The 18569-nt window shown below is 46.6% G+C and overlaps 1 protein-coding gene across 2 annotated transcripts in view; it reads right to left on the reverse strand.

Moving 5' to 3' along the window:
* LIX1L (limb and CNS expressed 1 like) overlaps positions 1 to 18569 on the reverse strand; it is a 411826-nt gene that overhangs the window by 105669 nt on the left and 287588 nt on the right. For both annotated transcript variants that reach the window (XM_069652670.1, XM_069652677.1), the window contains exon 4: positions 12961 to 13056. In XM_069652670.1, coding sequence (XP_069508771.1) covers positions 12961 to 13056 — 96 coding nt within the window. The remainder of the gene's footprint in view (positions 1 to 12960; positions 13057 to 18569) is intronic.

Below are 18569 nucleotides of genomic sequence, written 5' to 3' on the forward strand. Positions count from 1 at the left end.
TTGTATCTGCTTAGATTCACATGCTGTGCATATAGTCCGTCATCCAGTGGTAACCGCGGAGTATTGCAGCTCGTCATCCGAGAATCGAAAGGGGACGTCGACATGGGCGTGCCTGTAACACCAGCCCTAACGTGACGTGCAGTGTACCCAAAATCCCTCGCACGTCGAGGTCCCTCCTGTTAGGGAGAATTCTCTCTTTAGGCTGAATTTCCTAACCTAGTGAGTCCCCCAGCAGCTTTGCTGGATTTCTGGAGTTTGTTTTTTTCTCCTGCCAAGAGCGAGACTTTTTCTCCCACTCTTGGACATGATTTTTGGTGTTCCTTTGACTGTTAATGCGTTTTATGGGCTATGGGGTCCTTTACTTCATAGAGTCTCATGTGTTTTCACTATGTGTTACACAGCAACCTCCGTGCAGTAACACAGGGGTGTCATAGTGACACCCCACCATAGACTCCATACCCTGGGACTGACTACTGTCTCCCAGGGCATATAAAGTCACCATTGGCTTTACTAGTCCCAAATTATTAACAGAAACCAGTACAAACCATCATATTGTGGACGTACTGGTCGGGGCAATTCGATTGCCCCGGGGTCTGTTAGTCGAGGGGGCACGTCTCCGTCCCCCCCGGATCGAGTTTTGGCTGGTGGCAGTGGAAACTACTTTTTATATTCGACCGCGAAAATATCCCTATGGGATTTTCCCATTGTTCGAGGCTACCAACTTTAATTATTTAATTCTCATAGCCTCGAACATACCGCCGGTTTATTTATTTAATATTAATTCGCCGGTTGGTATTTTTTGCCAGGACTCTATTCTAAAATGGCGTTTGTGTTCTCTTCTGTGACTCCAACCCAAGTCGAGCCCTTTGTTCCACTTTTTTGCGGGCTTCTCCACAGAAGCCTCCAAAAGTGGTGCCACTCTGTCTGGGTACCACAGGGGGTGTGGGAGGGGGTTTAGGCACCCTGGACTGAGTTACCTTGGTAACTCAAGTCGCACTCTTGTGTGATTGGCCCAAGTGGTGAGCCGGCCGTGTTTGATTGACAGCTAGGCTGAGTGAATGGGGGTGTGCTGCATAAAAGCAGGGCTTTGGGGACTGGAACTTCAGAAGTCGCCACAGGACCTGAGAATCCGACGAGGGAGAAGCTGAGCCGACCTACCACCACAACGCCACCGGTGGAGCCCTGCGGAACCGACTCCTCACTTCCCGACGACAGAAGATCTCCCGGCTGGAGAGGCTTCTTCCCCTGACTGGTGGGCACAACCAGTTTACCTTCTCTTCGCATCCCAGGCCGTCTTGTGGTCAAATTGCCCGTGCCAAGCACCCCGGCAACCGGATAGCCACTTACCACTGGACCGCTCCTTTTACCTGAGAACTCTGCGGCTGGTTTCTTCCCTGGCAGTGCAACGGACTCCTGTCTTCCTCCCCGACGAGATCCTCTTCCCCCGGACGAAGCACCGACTTGCATCCGCTGCCAGGAACAACTGCCCCCGCTGGAGTATTCTCACTACTTTAAGGTACCGTGTCCGCCAGACCTCCCTTTCTAAAGATTGCTACAAGGTAATAATAACCCCTTAACCTTCTGGACTGGGCTGGCCTCCTTGACCCTCTAACTGGTCCCTTTCTTTTGGTCCAACTCTTTTTGAACCTTTGCAAGACTCTTGTGCACTTCAACCGTGTGACCTTGGACACATTTCGTTCTGATGCTCTTAAAGTGGATCCGGCCTACTAAACTCTAACTTAACGGTTTTACTTGCCTCCCTCTCGTGTTTTGTTCTTATGAAAGCGTTGGGATCTGTTTCATATTATTCTCTGCTTTTCTCTCCCTTTTTAAACAAATTATTAGAGTGCCATCTGCGTTAAGCGCTCACCGCTGTCTGAAAATAAGTGGGGCTTTACTTAAGACTTGTCGAATATTCTTTTAAGGGAGTGTATATCTTTTAGTGACCGTGTTTTTGAATTGCTTACTATTAGTGCCGTGTGTTTTTCTAGATGTGGTTTTAAATAAATAATTATCTCTTTTACACCAAGCTCTGGTCAGTGTTTACTTGTTCTACTGTGTTCTTTTGACCTATTGTGAATACTCTGTATACTGCCTAACTCTTCTTGAGGGAAGTCTGACTGCTCAGCCACAGCTACCAAGTGAATCTGTGTGGTACAGACTGCTACCAAGTGGGTTTACTGCCAAACACCTGTAGTCTTAAATCTTTTGCAGTGGTCCCAGAGGGAACTGCACAGGTTTCTGCCTAACACCTCCGATTGTATTTTCTCTGCCGTGAGGGAGCCTTATGACTATTGTGAGCGAGTACAGAAAAGAAAAAGCAGTAGACGTCTATGTTCCTTCCATCCGAGCAGGGGAGGCAGGGTGGGCGCATGTGAATCTAAGCAGATACAATCATCAGAAATGCTTTTACGGTAAGTAATGCATGTCTTCTGATGCTTGTTAATCTGCTTAAAATCACATGCTGTGCATAGACTAGCGAGCAGTACCCAGAGTTGGAGGTGGGTTGCGAGAAGGAACAGTAGTGAAAAGATGTCTTCGTACTGCTTGTCCGACCTGAGAATCAGACCTAGAGTGAGCGTCTAGGCAATACTGTTTTGTAAAGGTGTGTACATAACTCCATTTGCAAAGAATGCTATGGAAGCAGTAGTGTGTGCTCTAGGCTTGAAGGGCAGTTCTCTCTTAGCATGACTGTAGCAGAGTGTGATGCATTTGACAATCCACCTCGAGATAGATTTTGAGACAGGGCCCACTGCCACTGAAATTAAAAACCGATTTGTCTCTTAGAGGTCTAGTTCTTTCCAGGTAAAACATGACTGTCCTGCGTACATCTAGTGTGTGCAGGCTTCTTTCCGCCATGTTAAATGGGTTCTGGAAGAAGGTTGGTAGTTCTAAGGACTTGTTTACATTGAACTTTGAAATGAATTTAGGCGCAAACCTAGGGTGAGTGTGCAGAACCACCTTATCTCTGAATTGTGAAGGAGTCTAGAACTGAGAGGGCCTGTAGTTCAACGACTCTTCTTATGGAAGTGATAGCTAATAAGAAGGCAGTCTTATAGATGAGATCCTTAAGACTTGCTTTATGCATGGGATCGAAAAGAGACTCCATAAGTCTAGTCAAAACCACATTTAGTTCCCATCCGGGAGCTGGGTTAGAAATGGGGGGTGGGCGGATGAATTATTTTTACTCCATCCATGAAAGCCTTAACTGGTATCTTCCACAACGACACCTTCTGTTGTGACGTAGTGTAGGCTGAAAGAGCAGCTAAGTGAACCTTTAGTGAGTTAAAAACCAGGCCTGAGTCTAGTAAATGAGTCAGGTACAATACAATTTGGGTAGGAGAACAGTCAATGGGGTTGATGCTCTTGGAATTGCACCAGATGACAAAGCGCTTCAACTTACTGGAGTAGCAATATCGGGTGTTAGGTTTTCTTGCCTCTCTAAGTATGTCCATGCATTTATGAGGGAGTTGGAGGTGCTCGAACTCTATGACCTAAGGAGCCAGGCTGCTAAATTCAGAGTTTGCGGGCATGGGTGAAGTGTTTCTCCCTTGTCCTGAGATAACATGTTGTATGGGCAAGGTAGTTTCACTGGGGGAGAGAGAGAGACATCTCCATCGGATGAGCGAACCAGGGTTGGCGGTGCCACCAATATTATGCCGACTGGTTCCTGGTGCATATTGTGCACCATCTTGTTGAGTAGGGGAGTCGGGGGGGCGGGGGGGGAAACGGAGGCACGGTAGAAAGCCTAAACAAATTTTCCCGACCATGTGATCCAGAGTATGTTCCCCTTGGAACGGTTCTGGGGGTACTTGGAGGCGTAATGTTGGCATTGAGCTTTGAAGATCTCTGGGAAGTCCCATTCTGCGAAAATGTTGGAGACAATGTCTTTTTGTAATCACCATTGTTACTCCATGGGTAGCAGGAAATCTCTGCTGAGTTTGTCTGCCAGAAGATTGAGTTCCCCTGGAACATGTGTGTGAGAGCCCATTTCCAAATGTTCTGGGACAGTTTAGACACCCCTGGAGAACGAGTGCACGCTTGCTTGTTCAGATAGTACATGGCCGTGGTGCTGTCAGGATCAGGACAGTCTTTCCCTGCAGCTGTGTCCGAAAGGCTTTCAAATCTTTGAATATTGCCAACAGCTCCAACAGGTTTATGTGGTTGGATGCTACTTCAGGGGACCAAACGATGTGCGCCGTTGGCTGAAGCAGGTGAGCCCCCGACCCCGTGAGAGATGCGTCTGTCGTGAGAGTGGCTTCTACTGCGGGGGTGGTGAAGGACTTTCCCTTCAAGAGGTTTTTCCTCGCCTACCACTGCAGAGATGAGGGCTGGTGAGACAACCACTAGATCATCCCATTGTCCGCTGGCCTGACCCCACTGGCTGTTGAGCCACTCTTGCATTGGACGCATGCACAACCACGCATGAGGAACCAAATAAATGCAGGACGCCATCATTCCTAACAGTCGCATGGCCTTACGTACCATCACCTCCCAACTGGCTACATATTGAGGGATTTGAAACATGTTTTGGACCCTCTCGTTGGAGGGTAAGACAAGGCCGTCCCTTGTTTGAATTAGAGCCTCTAGGAACGGTTTGACTTGACTGGGGTTTAAGCTGGATTTTTTCTCGTTGGAGAATCCCAGCTTGAATAAGAGGTCTATCCTCTCAAGTGTTTGACAGGCATGTTTCGTAGGAATCCCCTGTTCTTAGCCAGTAGTCAAGGTAAGGATAAACTGGGATGGATAGCCTGCGCAGGTGCGCCGCTGCCACTGCCAGTACCTTTGTAAATACCCTTGGTTCTGAGGCAATGCGCTGGCAACATTGAAATATGAAAGTATGCATCTTTCATGTCCAATGTTGCCATGTAGTCTCCCTGTGTGAGCAGGGGAGTTCCTTCCTGCAGAGTGACCATACAAAATTTGAGGTTTGACAAATTTGTTTCCTGGGCGCAAATCTAGTACAGGGCGCATGGCGAGTTCCTTTTTGGGTACAAGGAAGTAAACTGAATAAATACCCTGGTTTACCCGTAGAAGAGGTACGACTTCTATGGCGCCCTTTTCCTGCAGGATCTCAACCTCTTGCAGCAGGATGCGCAGGGGTTCCCGCGTCATGCGTCTTGATTTGGGAGGTCTGGCAGAATTCTATACAGTATCCATGGGCGACGGTCTTGAGTACCCTCTGGTCTGTAGTTATCCCCTCCCATGCTTGAAGAAATGGCCGCCAAACGCAAAGGTGTGACGTGTGACGTCATTGCGTAACGTGACGCAGTGACATCATAGGTTACGCAATCGCAGCCTTTATAAAGGATAGAAAATAGCACAGAAAGGTAGCGCCGACTATGGCGGAAAGGCAATCGTACCAAGTAAAAAAAAAAATTAAAAAAATAACATTAAAAATAAATAAAAGGTAATTCAATTTAATCTAATTTCTTTCAGATAACTTTGGGTGTGAACAGCATTTTAGACTTTAGTATTCTGGAACTTTGGGGGAGAGCTTCACAGTAGCCCTACCTTTACAATAAATGTGACTGCTCCAAAGAGGGCATTTGAATGAAGTTTGAAAAATGATACAAAGTCAGGTTAAACTGATGTTACCCTCTCTCATTGTTTACAGAAATTTACTAATAAAAGAACTCATAAAATGAGAGAGACAAAACGAAAGAGGAATTATTAATCAGATATGTTTACTCAATAAGGAACTTAAGTGAGTACAACTAATAGGCTAATGTAATCAGAGTTGCTCACCCAACACACCACCACTACTTAATTATTAAAATAATTTCAACCATTACTCATTCATTCTTTTCTTACTTTCTTTCATATTCTTTCTTTATTTAGCATCTCTCCTGATGAACCACGAACATAAGACGTGGGGAAACACGTGTTGAGAGGCAAAAAAACTATCAGTTTGTGAATTAATGTTTGGTAAAAAGGATATTGCATGCTACTAATGCAAAAAATAAATATTACTTAAAAGTGAACTTGCTGGTGTGACGGATTATTTTGCCTGAAGCGCATTCCACATAAGTGTTTCCCAAAACGAAAATTTGAATAAATACCCTTGTTTACCCGTAGAAGATGTACGACTTCTATGGCGCCCTTTTCCTGCAGGATCTCAACCTCTTGCAGCAGGGTGCGCAGGGGTTCCCGCGTAATGCGTCTTGATTTGGGAGGTCTGATTTAGGGGTCTGGCAGAATTCTATGCAGTATCCATGGGGGACGGTCTTGAGTACCCACTGGTCTGTAGTTATCCCCTCCCATGCTTGAAGAAATGTTAGCCGGCCCCCGACCGGGGAGGCATGGGAGGGGACCCGGATCTACTGCTCATTTCTGACCGGAGGCTGGGGAGCCTCTATGGGTGGAATTCCGGCCCCTTCCTTTTCTAAGTCGTTGACCTCTCGGGGGATACAGGGTGGCGTAGCTGGTACCCTGAGGCGAGGACCAGTTATTTCCAGTGCAATATTGGTTGTGAGGGGAGCGAGATTGGCCACGAAAGGAATGTCGAGAACCGCCCCCTCTTCTTTGGGAAGGCCTCTGGGAGATTTGATCCAGGGTCTTGAGGATGTTGTGTTCCTTCTTAGCGGTCTCAAGCGCCTCATCAACAGCTTTCCCAAATAAGTTGGTCTCCTCCACCGGATTATTTATTAATGAAGCTTGGGTTTCTGGTTTGAAACCAGAGTTTCATAACCAGGCATGCCTCTTTAGGAGGGTACTCTGTGCTAAGGTCCTGCCAGCTGTCTCTGCAGCATCCAAAGAACTCTTGAGAACACTGATTAACCAGTTTGCCCTCAGCTACAATGGAAAGCAGGTGAGCCTGCAGCGTTTCAGGGACTTCTTGAAGGCCCTCTTGTAGCAGATTCCATTGCGTGTCTGAATAGCTAGCCAACAAAGTGCTGTTAGCTATGCAAGTGGAAAAAGCTGCAGCAGTTGTGACTATTTTCCCTAATGCATATAACCTTTTGCACCCCTTGTCATGGGGCGCTTCTCCTTTGGACAGGGGGACCCCCCCACCCTTTTCCTGTTTGTAGTTACCACCAGGGATTCTGGAGTACCATGTCCCCTGATGTAGAGGGGATCAGAAGGGGAAAAACAGTTTTCCGACTCTAGAATCGACAGCCATTGTTAGGGCAGGTGTCAACAATGAAGGAGCCAAGCGTCTTTTGATTGAATTTCCGACAGGTGGCTTTTCTTTTAAGATGTCGACAAAATCAGCCTCTGGTACAGCTTCCTGGGTAGCAATCTGGAAATGTTCTGCTGCCCTCCTTAAGGTAGCGCCATCTGGTCGTCAACTGGGGAGGCCTGTCGAGCAGGTGTGGTGGGGGTGGCGGGGGGAACATGCACAGGGAGTCAGGTTCCGGTCCGGTGCTGGGGTAGGTGATGCCCAGGGCAGAGGGTCGACTGGCTGGACGTGGTCGTCTTCCCAACACTCTGTGGGGTCAATCAGATCACCAACAGGGTCCCCAAAGGGGTATTCATCTTGATTGAATTGGTCTATAGGGACCGTATCAGTGAAGTCATAAGACTTCCTCCTGAAAGGAATGAAAGGTCTTTTGAAATTTTGGCACAGGAGTAAAAAGGCTCTCCTCTTGAGGCCTTTTGGGTGTGAATTTCTCTGAGAAATCCACAAATCTCTCTAAGCTATTCATACGCCCCTCAAACTTCTCCCTGGTCCAGAATGAGGAGCCAGAGGAGTCTAGAGGTGGAAAAGGCTCTAGTTCATCTTCTCTAGAAAGTCGAGATTTTTCCCTTAACGTACAAGACAGACACAGGGCTCTCTGAAAAGTCTTTGAGGTTGTGTCCTCAGACGTGTCATTAGGCCCATCTTTCTGTTTCGACGAGTCCTTAGGTTTATCCTTAGGCTTCGACGGGTCCTACGACCGTTCTCCTTGATTTGCCGCCGAAACGATCTTAGCAATGCTTTCGGTAATACTGGGTGTCACAGGAAAGTGTTTAGACTGGGCCGGTGTTTGCGCCGTTGTTTTTGGCATAACCGGGGCCTTGTGCGCCGGCTGCGCCTTCTTCTGATGCGTTTCGACGGTCGCTTGAATATTGGTGGCAGCGCCCTTTGATTTAGACTGCCCGTCGCATGCCGCACCTGCGGTTGCGGGGAGGGCTGCAAATCATGATAATCGGCGGGCACTGCTGAACTATCCGGTGTGCCCGTTGGCACGATGGAACACTTCGACTGCTACATAGAAGAAAGAAGGCCTGGCCACGTGGTCGGCAGCGTCGACCGGATCAACTGCTGTCGAAGATCCATAGAACAGGCTTCGGCTTAGGTCAGCAAACAGCCATTGAGGGAAGGGACGGTAAGAGAATATAAAACAAACTAAGGTCGATAAGTATAACAATATAGCAATGTCTCTGGAAGTGCTCAGCAAAAGGCGACCAGTACACTGGGCGGAAAAAAACAATCTACCTTGACGCGCAAGGGATTTTGGGTACACTACACGTCACGTTAGGGATAGTGTTACAGGCATGCCCATGTTGACGTCCCCTTTCGATTCTCGAAAGACAAGAGGCAATACTCTGCGGTTACCACTGGATGTCGACTATATGCACATCGTGTGATTCTAAGCAGATTAAAAGCATCAGAAAAGAGTGTTACGCAGAACTAGAAAGAAGCAAGACGTATATTCAAATGTACATTTAGTCTCTGGTGGAAAATGCAGCTGGCTAAAGCACAACAAATAAGAGAACCTCAACCTCATGAAACACTATTCAAGAAAATTAACTGACATGATTGCGAGCATCATTAATTTATCTACTTATTTTTATTGACACTATAGAAATATATACAACACTAAGGGTGGGAGCATTTCCTAGTTTGCTGTGTGACTCTTTGAGCATTCCGGGGGTGATGAGACACCAAAACACCAAGATGGGCTGAACCGTTAAAACTTAGCGTCGAGAAGAAAGTGCCAACATAAAAGCTACACAGTTTATAAATGCATAGAGGATTTGTCCATCCCATTAAAAATAAAAAAGGCATGGCCTGGGATATCAGCCCACCGTTGGGACAGTTTCTCTTCGTCATGTGTTTTGGGGATGAGAGGAAGGGACCCACGGATAGACACCAGGGTTTCCAACAAGCTTCCACTGGCTCTCCCAGGGGTAGCGATGTATCAGAAGTCAAGGACAACTCTTAGGAGGATAGCAATGTGGTTTGCGATACAGCAACATTTAAGAAGGGAACATCTACAAAAGAAAGTTCTTGTTCACCAGCCATAAAGTTAAATAGCATAACAGCAAGTTTTACTCCTTCAGCTTTTGTACATACACTGTATAAACATGTGTGCGGCATTACCATATCTCCACGCAGCCACAACATTTGTGAGGAATTGGCATCATATGACCAAGTACTGCCACGCACTACCATTAAATGTTGACATTAATGGAATGGATTGCTATCGGATGTCCAGGTATTCACAACATTGTTATGCACTGCCATTAAATGGCCAGGTGCTCATCAGCACCAGAGGACCACTGCTATGTTTTGCCATCAAAACCTCACAGGTGTGCACTTGCAAACCATTGGTCAGGTGTGCCTCCTACAAATGGCTCACTACTCTATTATGTGAATTTGCAGGGGACTTTCACCATAGGTGAAACGGATGAAGCAGATCGGGATTTCGTGAAAACGGATACTGCTTCAAGGCACATGAAAAATATTTGAGGAAAGAACATTAAAACTTTATAGCCTGGGGGGGGGGGGGGGCTACACAAAATATGGACACGACAGGACAGTGCTGTAGTGGCAAACATCCCTTTAGGGAATCATGTGGCTAGATAAAAAGAAGAGAAACCCCAATACTAGGATCAGCAAGATAATAGGGGTGGGTTTAGACGTATGGGAAGAAGCACTAGGGAGGGGAGCACTCTCGTCGAAACCCTCACCATTCACCCCCATGTTTGGAAACCTAGAATTCCCCCTGGGGATGGAAAATGAAGCATTCAAGAGGTGGGAAACGGCGGGACGCCAGAAAATAAGGGATGTGTATCAAGGGAAAACACTGAGACCATTCGAAGATTGCATCCAAGACATAGGCCTGGAGGAAACAGACAGATTCAAATACAACCAATTGAACCACTGGTCGAGCACCCCAATAATAAAAGAAGCAGCCGTAAGACAATTGACACCCTTTGAATAATATATCATATCGAACACAGGATCGAAAGACCTAGTCTCAAACTTGTACAAATACAGAAACAACCAAAAAGAACAGCTACAATGAAACTAAATGAGGAAATGGCAGGAAACACTAGGTGAACCAATTCCTAGAAAACATTGGGAACACCTGTGGTACATAATACCAAAACTAACCAGGTGCATCCAACTTCGGGAAATGTGGATCAAAGTAATGCTTCAATGGCACTATACTCCAGAAAGACTCCACAAGATGTTCCCCCCCCCCAAACGTCTGATCAATGCTGGAGGGGCTGCAAAGTGCTTGAGGATTGGCAACACATATGGGGCAAGTGCCCCAAGTATTCTGGGGGGGGGGGGGAGGTTAAGCAACAGATGGACATTTTCCAGGGCACGGATCAACTGGATGTGTGGGATACTGGAACCACTTGGTAATGTAAATGGTCTTTGTTTAATGTGTTGTACAATGGTATGTACATGTGCTGAGAAAGTCGACTAGAGAAAAGGTACACATCAAATAGCCCCAGATGGAAAGCAGAAGCAACATCAAGACAGACACCAGTGCTAAACAGACTCGGTGGGTTACACTGAATGGTTTGACAAGATTGTCTGCTTTCACCGAGGAGCTCTATGCAAAAGCTTTTATTTAGTTCACGAAGTAATACAAAATGCGGAGGTTCGTTTTTCTTTGTCGCAGTTTAAAATTATATATAAAAGTATCATCCTCTGGCCATTGCTTATTATTAATACCACAACGGCACAACACTCATATTTCACTAGGTTTAATACATCAGCGGTGATAATCTATATAATAGGATTAAACGTATTGTTACATCTATTTGTCATTTTGTTGAGATGCACAATGCATACCAATGTAGAATGCACTGTTTATTCCGATGTTTTCCTATATTATAATATCCAATTTCTTTAGCACACGGTGGTGTGACAAGTGTCTAGAGGAGGAAGCCATGTGCTTTTTTGCAACATATATATTTCTATACAATTGGGGACATTTAAAGATGGCGGCATGTATGGACACAATGGTCCCACTCCGCATGCTAGCAGTCCCTGCCAACAACATCAATGTAGGACCAAAAATATACTATTAATCACGAGTCGTTTTCCCTTTGCACTCAAACCCGACAAAGCCCGTCTAGGGTGAAACACGTTGTTTTCCTGTTTTTGCTGTTGCCTTTCTTGTCCACGAAAAACAAATCTCCCCCCCCTCTCTCTACCCCCTACCTGCCCCCAGCAGCCGACGAGTTGAAATCACTGGTCCGCATCAGAAAGAAACCACAACGTTATCCACCACAGAATTGTTTCTTTATTCTTAGTGCTGTGGAGGAAAAAATGCCAGCAACATATACATATATTAATGCTTTTCTATGAGTAGCTGGTGCCTGTCCCTCTTTCTGAGCCACTATTGCTCCTATGTCCCTTCCCCTTTCCTGCATGCTACGGGGACATTCCGTCCAAGGAGCACGGACTTCCTTGCAATGTCCATCATTTACTGTGCTTTAATGTCATTGCAAAGCCGGATGCATGGGACCTCGGTTCCCCACCTCTCCAGGCACCTTTGGTTTCACTAGTCCTCCCTTCTCTGCACCAACAACACTGGACCTTTCTACCATGCAGGCCTTTTTTGCCCTCCTATTTTTTGGTCCTGCGTCCTTTTATTTATTATTTTTCCGCTCATTGCTTTTAGCTTGGCATCCGGTGCCATATGGTTATGCTGGGTCGAACGTTTTTGTTTCCCTGCTTCTGGTGCTACAGTGATTTTGTGGTTTCCAACCCACATCCCCCTATTGAACTGCCTCAGGCTGGACCACGGGCCTTTATTGCAATACATGTTTAAATAGGGGAATATGATTTTCAGAGGCACTGAGATGATTTTAATACTCACATTCGATTTTGAAATTAGTGGTATGCTTTAATCAGGCTAACTTTCCAAATCCCCTAAAAAGGAGAAACAGGTTTCCAAAACGGTGTGCTGATAATTTCAAATGCGATCTGTGCCTTTTAATGGCACTTTACTGCTCGTCTTACTACTCTCTGAATTTAAGTACTTCACTGTAATCGTATACTTCCATGTAAAACTGTATATTAAGGGTACATTAAGTAAATATACTCGGTGCCGAATGGTGTGTTAAACAAGTACCAATACCACCCTTTTCCTCTTCATGTAAACATTGTGAGATATAAAGAATACTTTGATGAAAATCTTGCACAACGCCATTGGTAATTCTTCCTAATCTCTACCCAGAGAACTTGGAGCACATCCCCTAAACAAAACGTGTGCCTCCACTTGCCTTAGCAGCTTTGCTTCTGAAAACTGTCAATCTAATTGATTCATGCATTATCTTTACAGAATGTGCATAATATGCATATGAACACTAAGATATACGGCAGACTACATTCATCAGATTAGTGACTGCTGTTTTTCCTGAACATCCAAGATAGATTCATTCAAATCACTGAAAAAAAATGAAACCAAGTTATAATGAATAAAAACTAGGCAACAGAAAGAATCTGACAAAGGACCAACCACATCAACATGAGTTGCCTTTAAATAACCACCTAGTTTTCAGAGATCCTTCTATGATGGAAAAAAGAAAAGTGGAACTTTCCAAACCCAGAACTAACGAAATGGCCATCATTTAAACTTTCAAAATACGAACTTTTTTTCTGGTATTTAAAGAGCCTTGGTTTTACGGACATACAGTATTGGAGTATTGGATTTTGTCAAGCCCGAGAAGTTGCCATTCAGAGAAAACCTACACAAAGACACTTAACCGAATGAGAGACAGTACCTGGAACTCCAGCATAGACTTTCCTTTGTTTGATTCCAACATGAAGCGGAATGCACCTATTCCGGTGTTTGGATTGTCAGCTTCTTCCCGATTCCCCTGCAGGAAGGATATCAATGAGAAATCATGGATACAAAAAAGCATTTAGCAAGTTGCACCACACAAAATACAAACATGCTTGCTGGTTAACTGATAAGAAAACTGGTCAACACCAAAAGCATTATCCCCTAAAGGTTAATTTAAAAAGGTATAGGTAGAATGAACAAGTTACTTCTTTACCTTGTAACGTTCTTTCGATGGGATGTTCCTCTGACGTATTCCTTATCTATGATATTTGTATCTCCAGCTTGCTGGCCTCGGAATTTTTTTTTCCCCAGTAGAGGGCGCTGTGCGTCGATGTCCGTCGAGTAGGTGCTCCTCGACGGCCACCGTATCGACGCCGACGTCATCATGCCTATAAATGGCCACGCGCAGCGTCCGTTGCTCAGTTCCGTTTTGTAGAGTAAAGTAGTTATTGTATGAATGGTTACTACCCTTGAAGGAGCGTAAACTGCAACCACAAGGGAAATGTTACTGCGGGGATGGATGGGGGGTGGGGGGGGGGGGCGATAAGGAATACGTCGGAGGAACATCCCATCGAAAGAATGTTACAAGGTAAGAAGTAACTTGTTCTTCAAAGGGATTGTGTCCTCCGACATATTCCTCATCTATGATAGACTCCCATAGCAGTGGTATGTGATTGGAGGCGGGAGTAAGAGATGCCATATTACCCTTTAAGAATGAACAGAGTGTAACACAGCTTTGCCAAATCTAGTCTCTTGACTAGAGGAGGAATCCAGGCTATAAAATTTGGTAAAGGTATGTGCGGACGACCATGTGGCAGCCGCACATATGTCTCTAATTTGTACCCTTCTTTGAAGAGCTGAGGATGCTGCGATACCCCTGGTCGAATGAGCCCTTAGATTTTGAGGGGGCTCTTTCCCTGCCAGTTTGTAGTATTCCAGAATGGCTAAAATAATCCATCTGGAGATGGGTTGTTTGGTTATTGGTAATCCCAACTTATGTCCTGCGTAACCTACGAAGAGTTGGTCTGCTTGTGTAATTTTAGCAAGTCTACTGATATAAAAAAAGGCTCGCTTAGGGTCCAGCCTGTGTAGTCTCTCTTCCTCTTTCCCCAGATGGGGAGGAGGATAGAATGAAGGTAAAGTAATCTTCTGAGTAATGTGAAATTCCGAAACTACCGTTGGGAGGAAGTTAGGCTTCACCTGTAGAACTACTTTGTCCTTGTGAAAAGTTGTATGAGGAGGTTTACAAGATATGGCTTGCATCTCGCTAACCCTTCTAGCAGATGTTAATGCTACCAATAAAACAGTTTTGAGGGTGAGAAACTTCAATGAACAAGAGTGGAGTGGTTCAAAGGGAGCACCCTTTAGGAAGTTTAAAACTAGATTTAAGTCCCATAAGGGAACTTGGAATGGTCTTGGAGGGTAAACATTAGTTAGACCTTTCAGGTATTGTATTACCAATGGAATTTTAAAATACGATGGCTCCTCTGCAGTGCGCTTAAAGATCGATAGCGCTGCGAGATAGCCCTTAATAGTGCCAACTTGAAGGCCTGAATTTGCCAAATAAAGTAAGAAGGATAACACCGCAGGTGTACCACATGAAAAGGGTTCGATATTCTTTTCTCTGCACCAGCTGCAAAATGTATTCCAACGGCAGCGGTATAGAGTTTTAGTTGCTGGTCTTCTGGCCGAAAGCAACACCTCCATGACGTCATCTGGAAGGTCCCAATCCTTGTACCTCAACCTTTCAGATACCAACCGTGAAGGTTGAGGGTCTTGATGGCTGGATGGAGAACCTGACCTCCCTTCTGCGAGAGAAGATCCTCTGTACGGTAGACGAATTGGAGGACAGATGGACATGTCCAGAAGGTCCGGGTACCACGTTCTCCTGGCCCAATCCGGGGCAATTAGGATCATGGTCTTCTGAAACCTTCTCAACCTCCTGATCATTTGAGGAAAGACAGGGACTGGAGGAAACACGTACAGAATTGGGAACTCCCAGTCCACTACGAACGCGTCTTCTAGAGCTCCTCTCGGGGGGAATTCCCTTGAGAAAAATCTGTCGCACTTTCTGTTGATACTGGTGGCGAACAGATCCACTTGAGGGGTTCCCCAAGTTCTTCTCTCCGGCTAGGTGAATTGCCGATAGAGAGATTCCTTCCTGAATTGCCCAAAACCAGAGCTGCATCGCCTCTCTGCACAGTGGCAGTGACCCTACACCTCCTCTTTTGTTGAGGTAGTGCATGGCCACTGTATTGTCCATCATTATCAAGACGTTTCTCGCCCGTAGAGACGGCAGAAAAGCCTTCAGTGCCAGTCTGATGGCTCTCAGCTCCAACAGGTTGATGTGTAGTCTGGACTCCGATGGAGACCAACAACCGCTGATGGTCAAGTCGTTGGCATGGGCTCCCCACCCCGCGAGTGAGGCGTCTGTGACTACTGTTCTCTCCGGCCATGGTTGCCAAAACAGTTCTCCTTTCAAGATGTTCTCTGGAGAGGCCCACCATTGAAGGTCGTGAGCTACCTTGTCTGGAATCCAGAGGAGATCTGTCATCCTCCCTGAGAATTGTGACCACTGAGTCCTCAGTGCCCACTGAAGGGATCTCATTCTCAGGCGAGCCTCTGGCACAAGGGATATGCAGGATGCCATGAGGCCTAGCAACCTCAAAAAGTCGTAGGCTGGGAGACGTTGGGCATTTTGAAACCTGGTGACCATCTGCAGAATATCTTGAGCCCTCACCTCTGGTGGCGAGGCTTTTCCCAGGGACGTGTCCAGGACTGCGCCAATGAACTGGAGCCTCTGTGATGGTATCATCTGTGACTTCTTTAAATTGAGGGAGAAGCCCAGCCTGTGAAGGGAGCGGCAGACATAATCTAGTTGGATCCGAGCTTGTTCTGAAGAAACTGCTCTGATCAACCAATCGTCCAGGTAGGGGTAGACGTGAATCCCTTTCCTCCTTAGACTTGCAGCCACAACCGACATTAGCTTGAAGACCCTCGGGGCAGAGGTCAGCCCAAATGGCAGAACTCGAAATTGATAATGAGAGTTGCTAATTGCGAACCTCAGGTACTGTGTTTGGGATGGATTGGCACATGGAAATAAGCACCCTGAAGGTCTAGAGATACCAACCAGTCCTGAAGCTGGAGGGCCTGAAGGATCTGAGAGAGAGTTACCATCTTGAACTTGTCCTTCCTGAGGAACTTGTTCAATTCTCTTAAGTCCAGGATGGGTCTCAGTCCTCCGTCTTTCTTTGGTATGAGACAGTAGGGGGGCGTACCAGCCCTTGTTCCTGTCCGCTACAGGTACCGGTTCCATGGCACCTTTCTCTAGCAGGTCTACAATTTCCTGCAAGAGGAGCGGATCCGACACTTTCAGAGAGCTGTTCCCCGGTGGATGGCTCTGAGGGATGCGTAGAAAGGGCAGGCAGTAACCTTGGGCAACTGTCTCCAATGCCCAAGCATCTGACGTAATAGCCTGCCATTCCGTCAGATGGTGAGTTAACCTGCCCCCTACAGGTGTCTTGTTGTGATGGGAGACCTCAGAGTGGTTTGGGAGCGGCTGATGCAGTTGCCAAAGGTAAAGCGGCTCCTGCGGCTTTCTTTCCTTTACCCCCGTCCACCAGGGGTAAATTTTCCTTGGCCTCTTTGAGCCGGCCGTCCTCTGCCTCTTCCATATGAGGAATAATCGCGAAAGGACCTTCCTCTCCAAGAGGATCCTGAGGGACGAAAACTAGTTTGGCGGATTGCAGCTCCTAGTGACTTGGCTGCTGCTTTAGATGTTTGTAGTTTTTCCAAACTGTCATCCGCCTTTTTACCAAATAGGGAAGAGCCGTCAAAGGGCATATTTAAAAGTCTGGCCTGTACGTCAGAAGCAAAGCCGGACTTTCTCAACCACGCATGCCTGCGGATTGTGGTACTTGCCGCCATGGCCCTGCTGATCCTGTCAGCAGAATCAATGCCAGTTTGAAGGGACTCACACATTGCATCTTTACCATCTCTGATATTTAAAAATGCGTCCCTTTCTTCTCCTTCCTGGAGGCAGTCAGTCGCTGATGAAGCACACTCCCAAAGAGTGTGGCTGAACCTAGCGAGCGTACAAGTTGCATTAATAGATTTTAAAGCCATGCTACAGGCCGAGAAGACTTTCTTAGCCATGGCATCATATTTATCATCCCTATCCTGAGGAGCAGTGGGGTATGCAGATGTACTGCCTGATGAAGTTGCAGCCTGGACCACAAGACTCTGGAGTAGGGTGCTTAGATAGGTATTCAGGGTCAGCAGCAGATACCCTATATTTCGCTGACAACCTCTTGTTAACCGCAGGGACAACTTCAGGAGTTTCCCAGTTAGGTAAAATCTTTCTTTGTAAAGCAGAATGAAAGGGAACCACAGGATCCTTCTGTGGACCTTTATCCAGAATATCTGTGAGGTCATCCTGTTGAAAAACAGGTGAAGACGCAGACCAACCCATGAACTCCATAATTCTTGACATTAGGGTTCTATAAGGGGCATCAGCATGTTTCCCTGGGTCTGGTTTGACAAATTCCACTTCTGGGGAAGTGTCTAGGCCACTTGCTTCCTGTAATGCATCCTGAAGGTCTTTCAACCTTCTTTCCTCAGAGGCAAAAGTCTCTGGTTCAGGTAATGTGGTCCTCTGCAGCCCAAAAGGCCTTTCTTGATCAGAATCTTCCCTTTCTTCAAAAATGGAAGTTAAGGGAGGATGCTCTGGTCTTTGAAATGGTATAAAACCCATCTCCAAGGCAGAGGGAACCATCATCAGTGGCCTTGAAAAGGTCGATGTCGTCGACGCCGATGTAAAAATCCTCGAAGGCGCCGACAAAGGCGTCGAGAAAACTGGAAGAGGCCTCGAAGAAGGAGAGGATCGGAATCCTGCTCGAGGATGTCGACGACGTTCTCAACGTCGTGTCGGAGGCTCTCGGTGTAACCGTTGGCTGTGGAGTAGCCGTGGGTTTTTCTTTTATCGGCGTCGACTCGATCGACGGATGCGGCGAAGAACCCTTCGATAACGGCGTCGATGGCGCCGATCTATGCTTCGAAGGGGCTTTCGACGATGGTGTCGAAGATGCTTTACTTCCCGATAGCTCATGGCGCTTTTGGGCGACTCTTTCGCCGGGTGCTTCGACTCGCGGCGTTTAGATTTTTTGGGCTTTTCACCCGGGGTATCACCCTCAGCTGACTTCGAGGGGGTCGAGGCCGCTTTCTCGAAGACTCTTAGCATCTTTTTTCTGAATTCCTCCCACTCAGCTTGAGAGCTGTGTTTTGTGGGGCAATTTACTCTTTCAGGGGAACTAGAAGATGACGATAAAGGGGATCTTCTTCGTCTCTTTTTCGAGTGTCTAGACCTCGACGAGTGGTGGGAGCCACTTCGAGACCTAGACCGAGAATGCTTTCGACGGTGAGGAGACGAATGTCTCGACTCTACCGCGGAAACTTTCGAGGAAGTTAAAACTGACTTACCTCTCTCGAGCTTCCCCTTACGCTCCTTCAAGGCTTTCGCCGTCATGGATAGGCATTCCTCACACTCCG

The sequence above is a fragment of the Ambystoma mexicanum genome, chromosome 1p (genome assembly GCF_040938575.1).
Source record: "Ambystoma mexicanum isolate Mex_15411 chromosome 1p, UKY_AmexF1_1, whole genome shotgun sequence".
In the NCBI taxonomy this organism is placed as follows: domain Eukaryota; kingdom Metazoa; phylum Chordata; class Amphibia; order Caudata; family Ambystomatidae; genus Ambystoma; species Ambystoma mexicanum.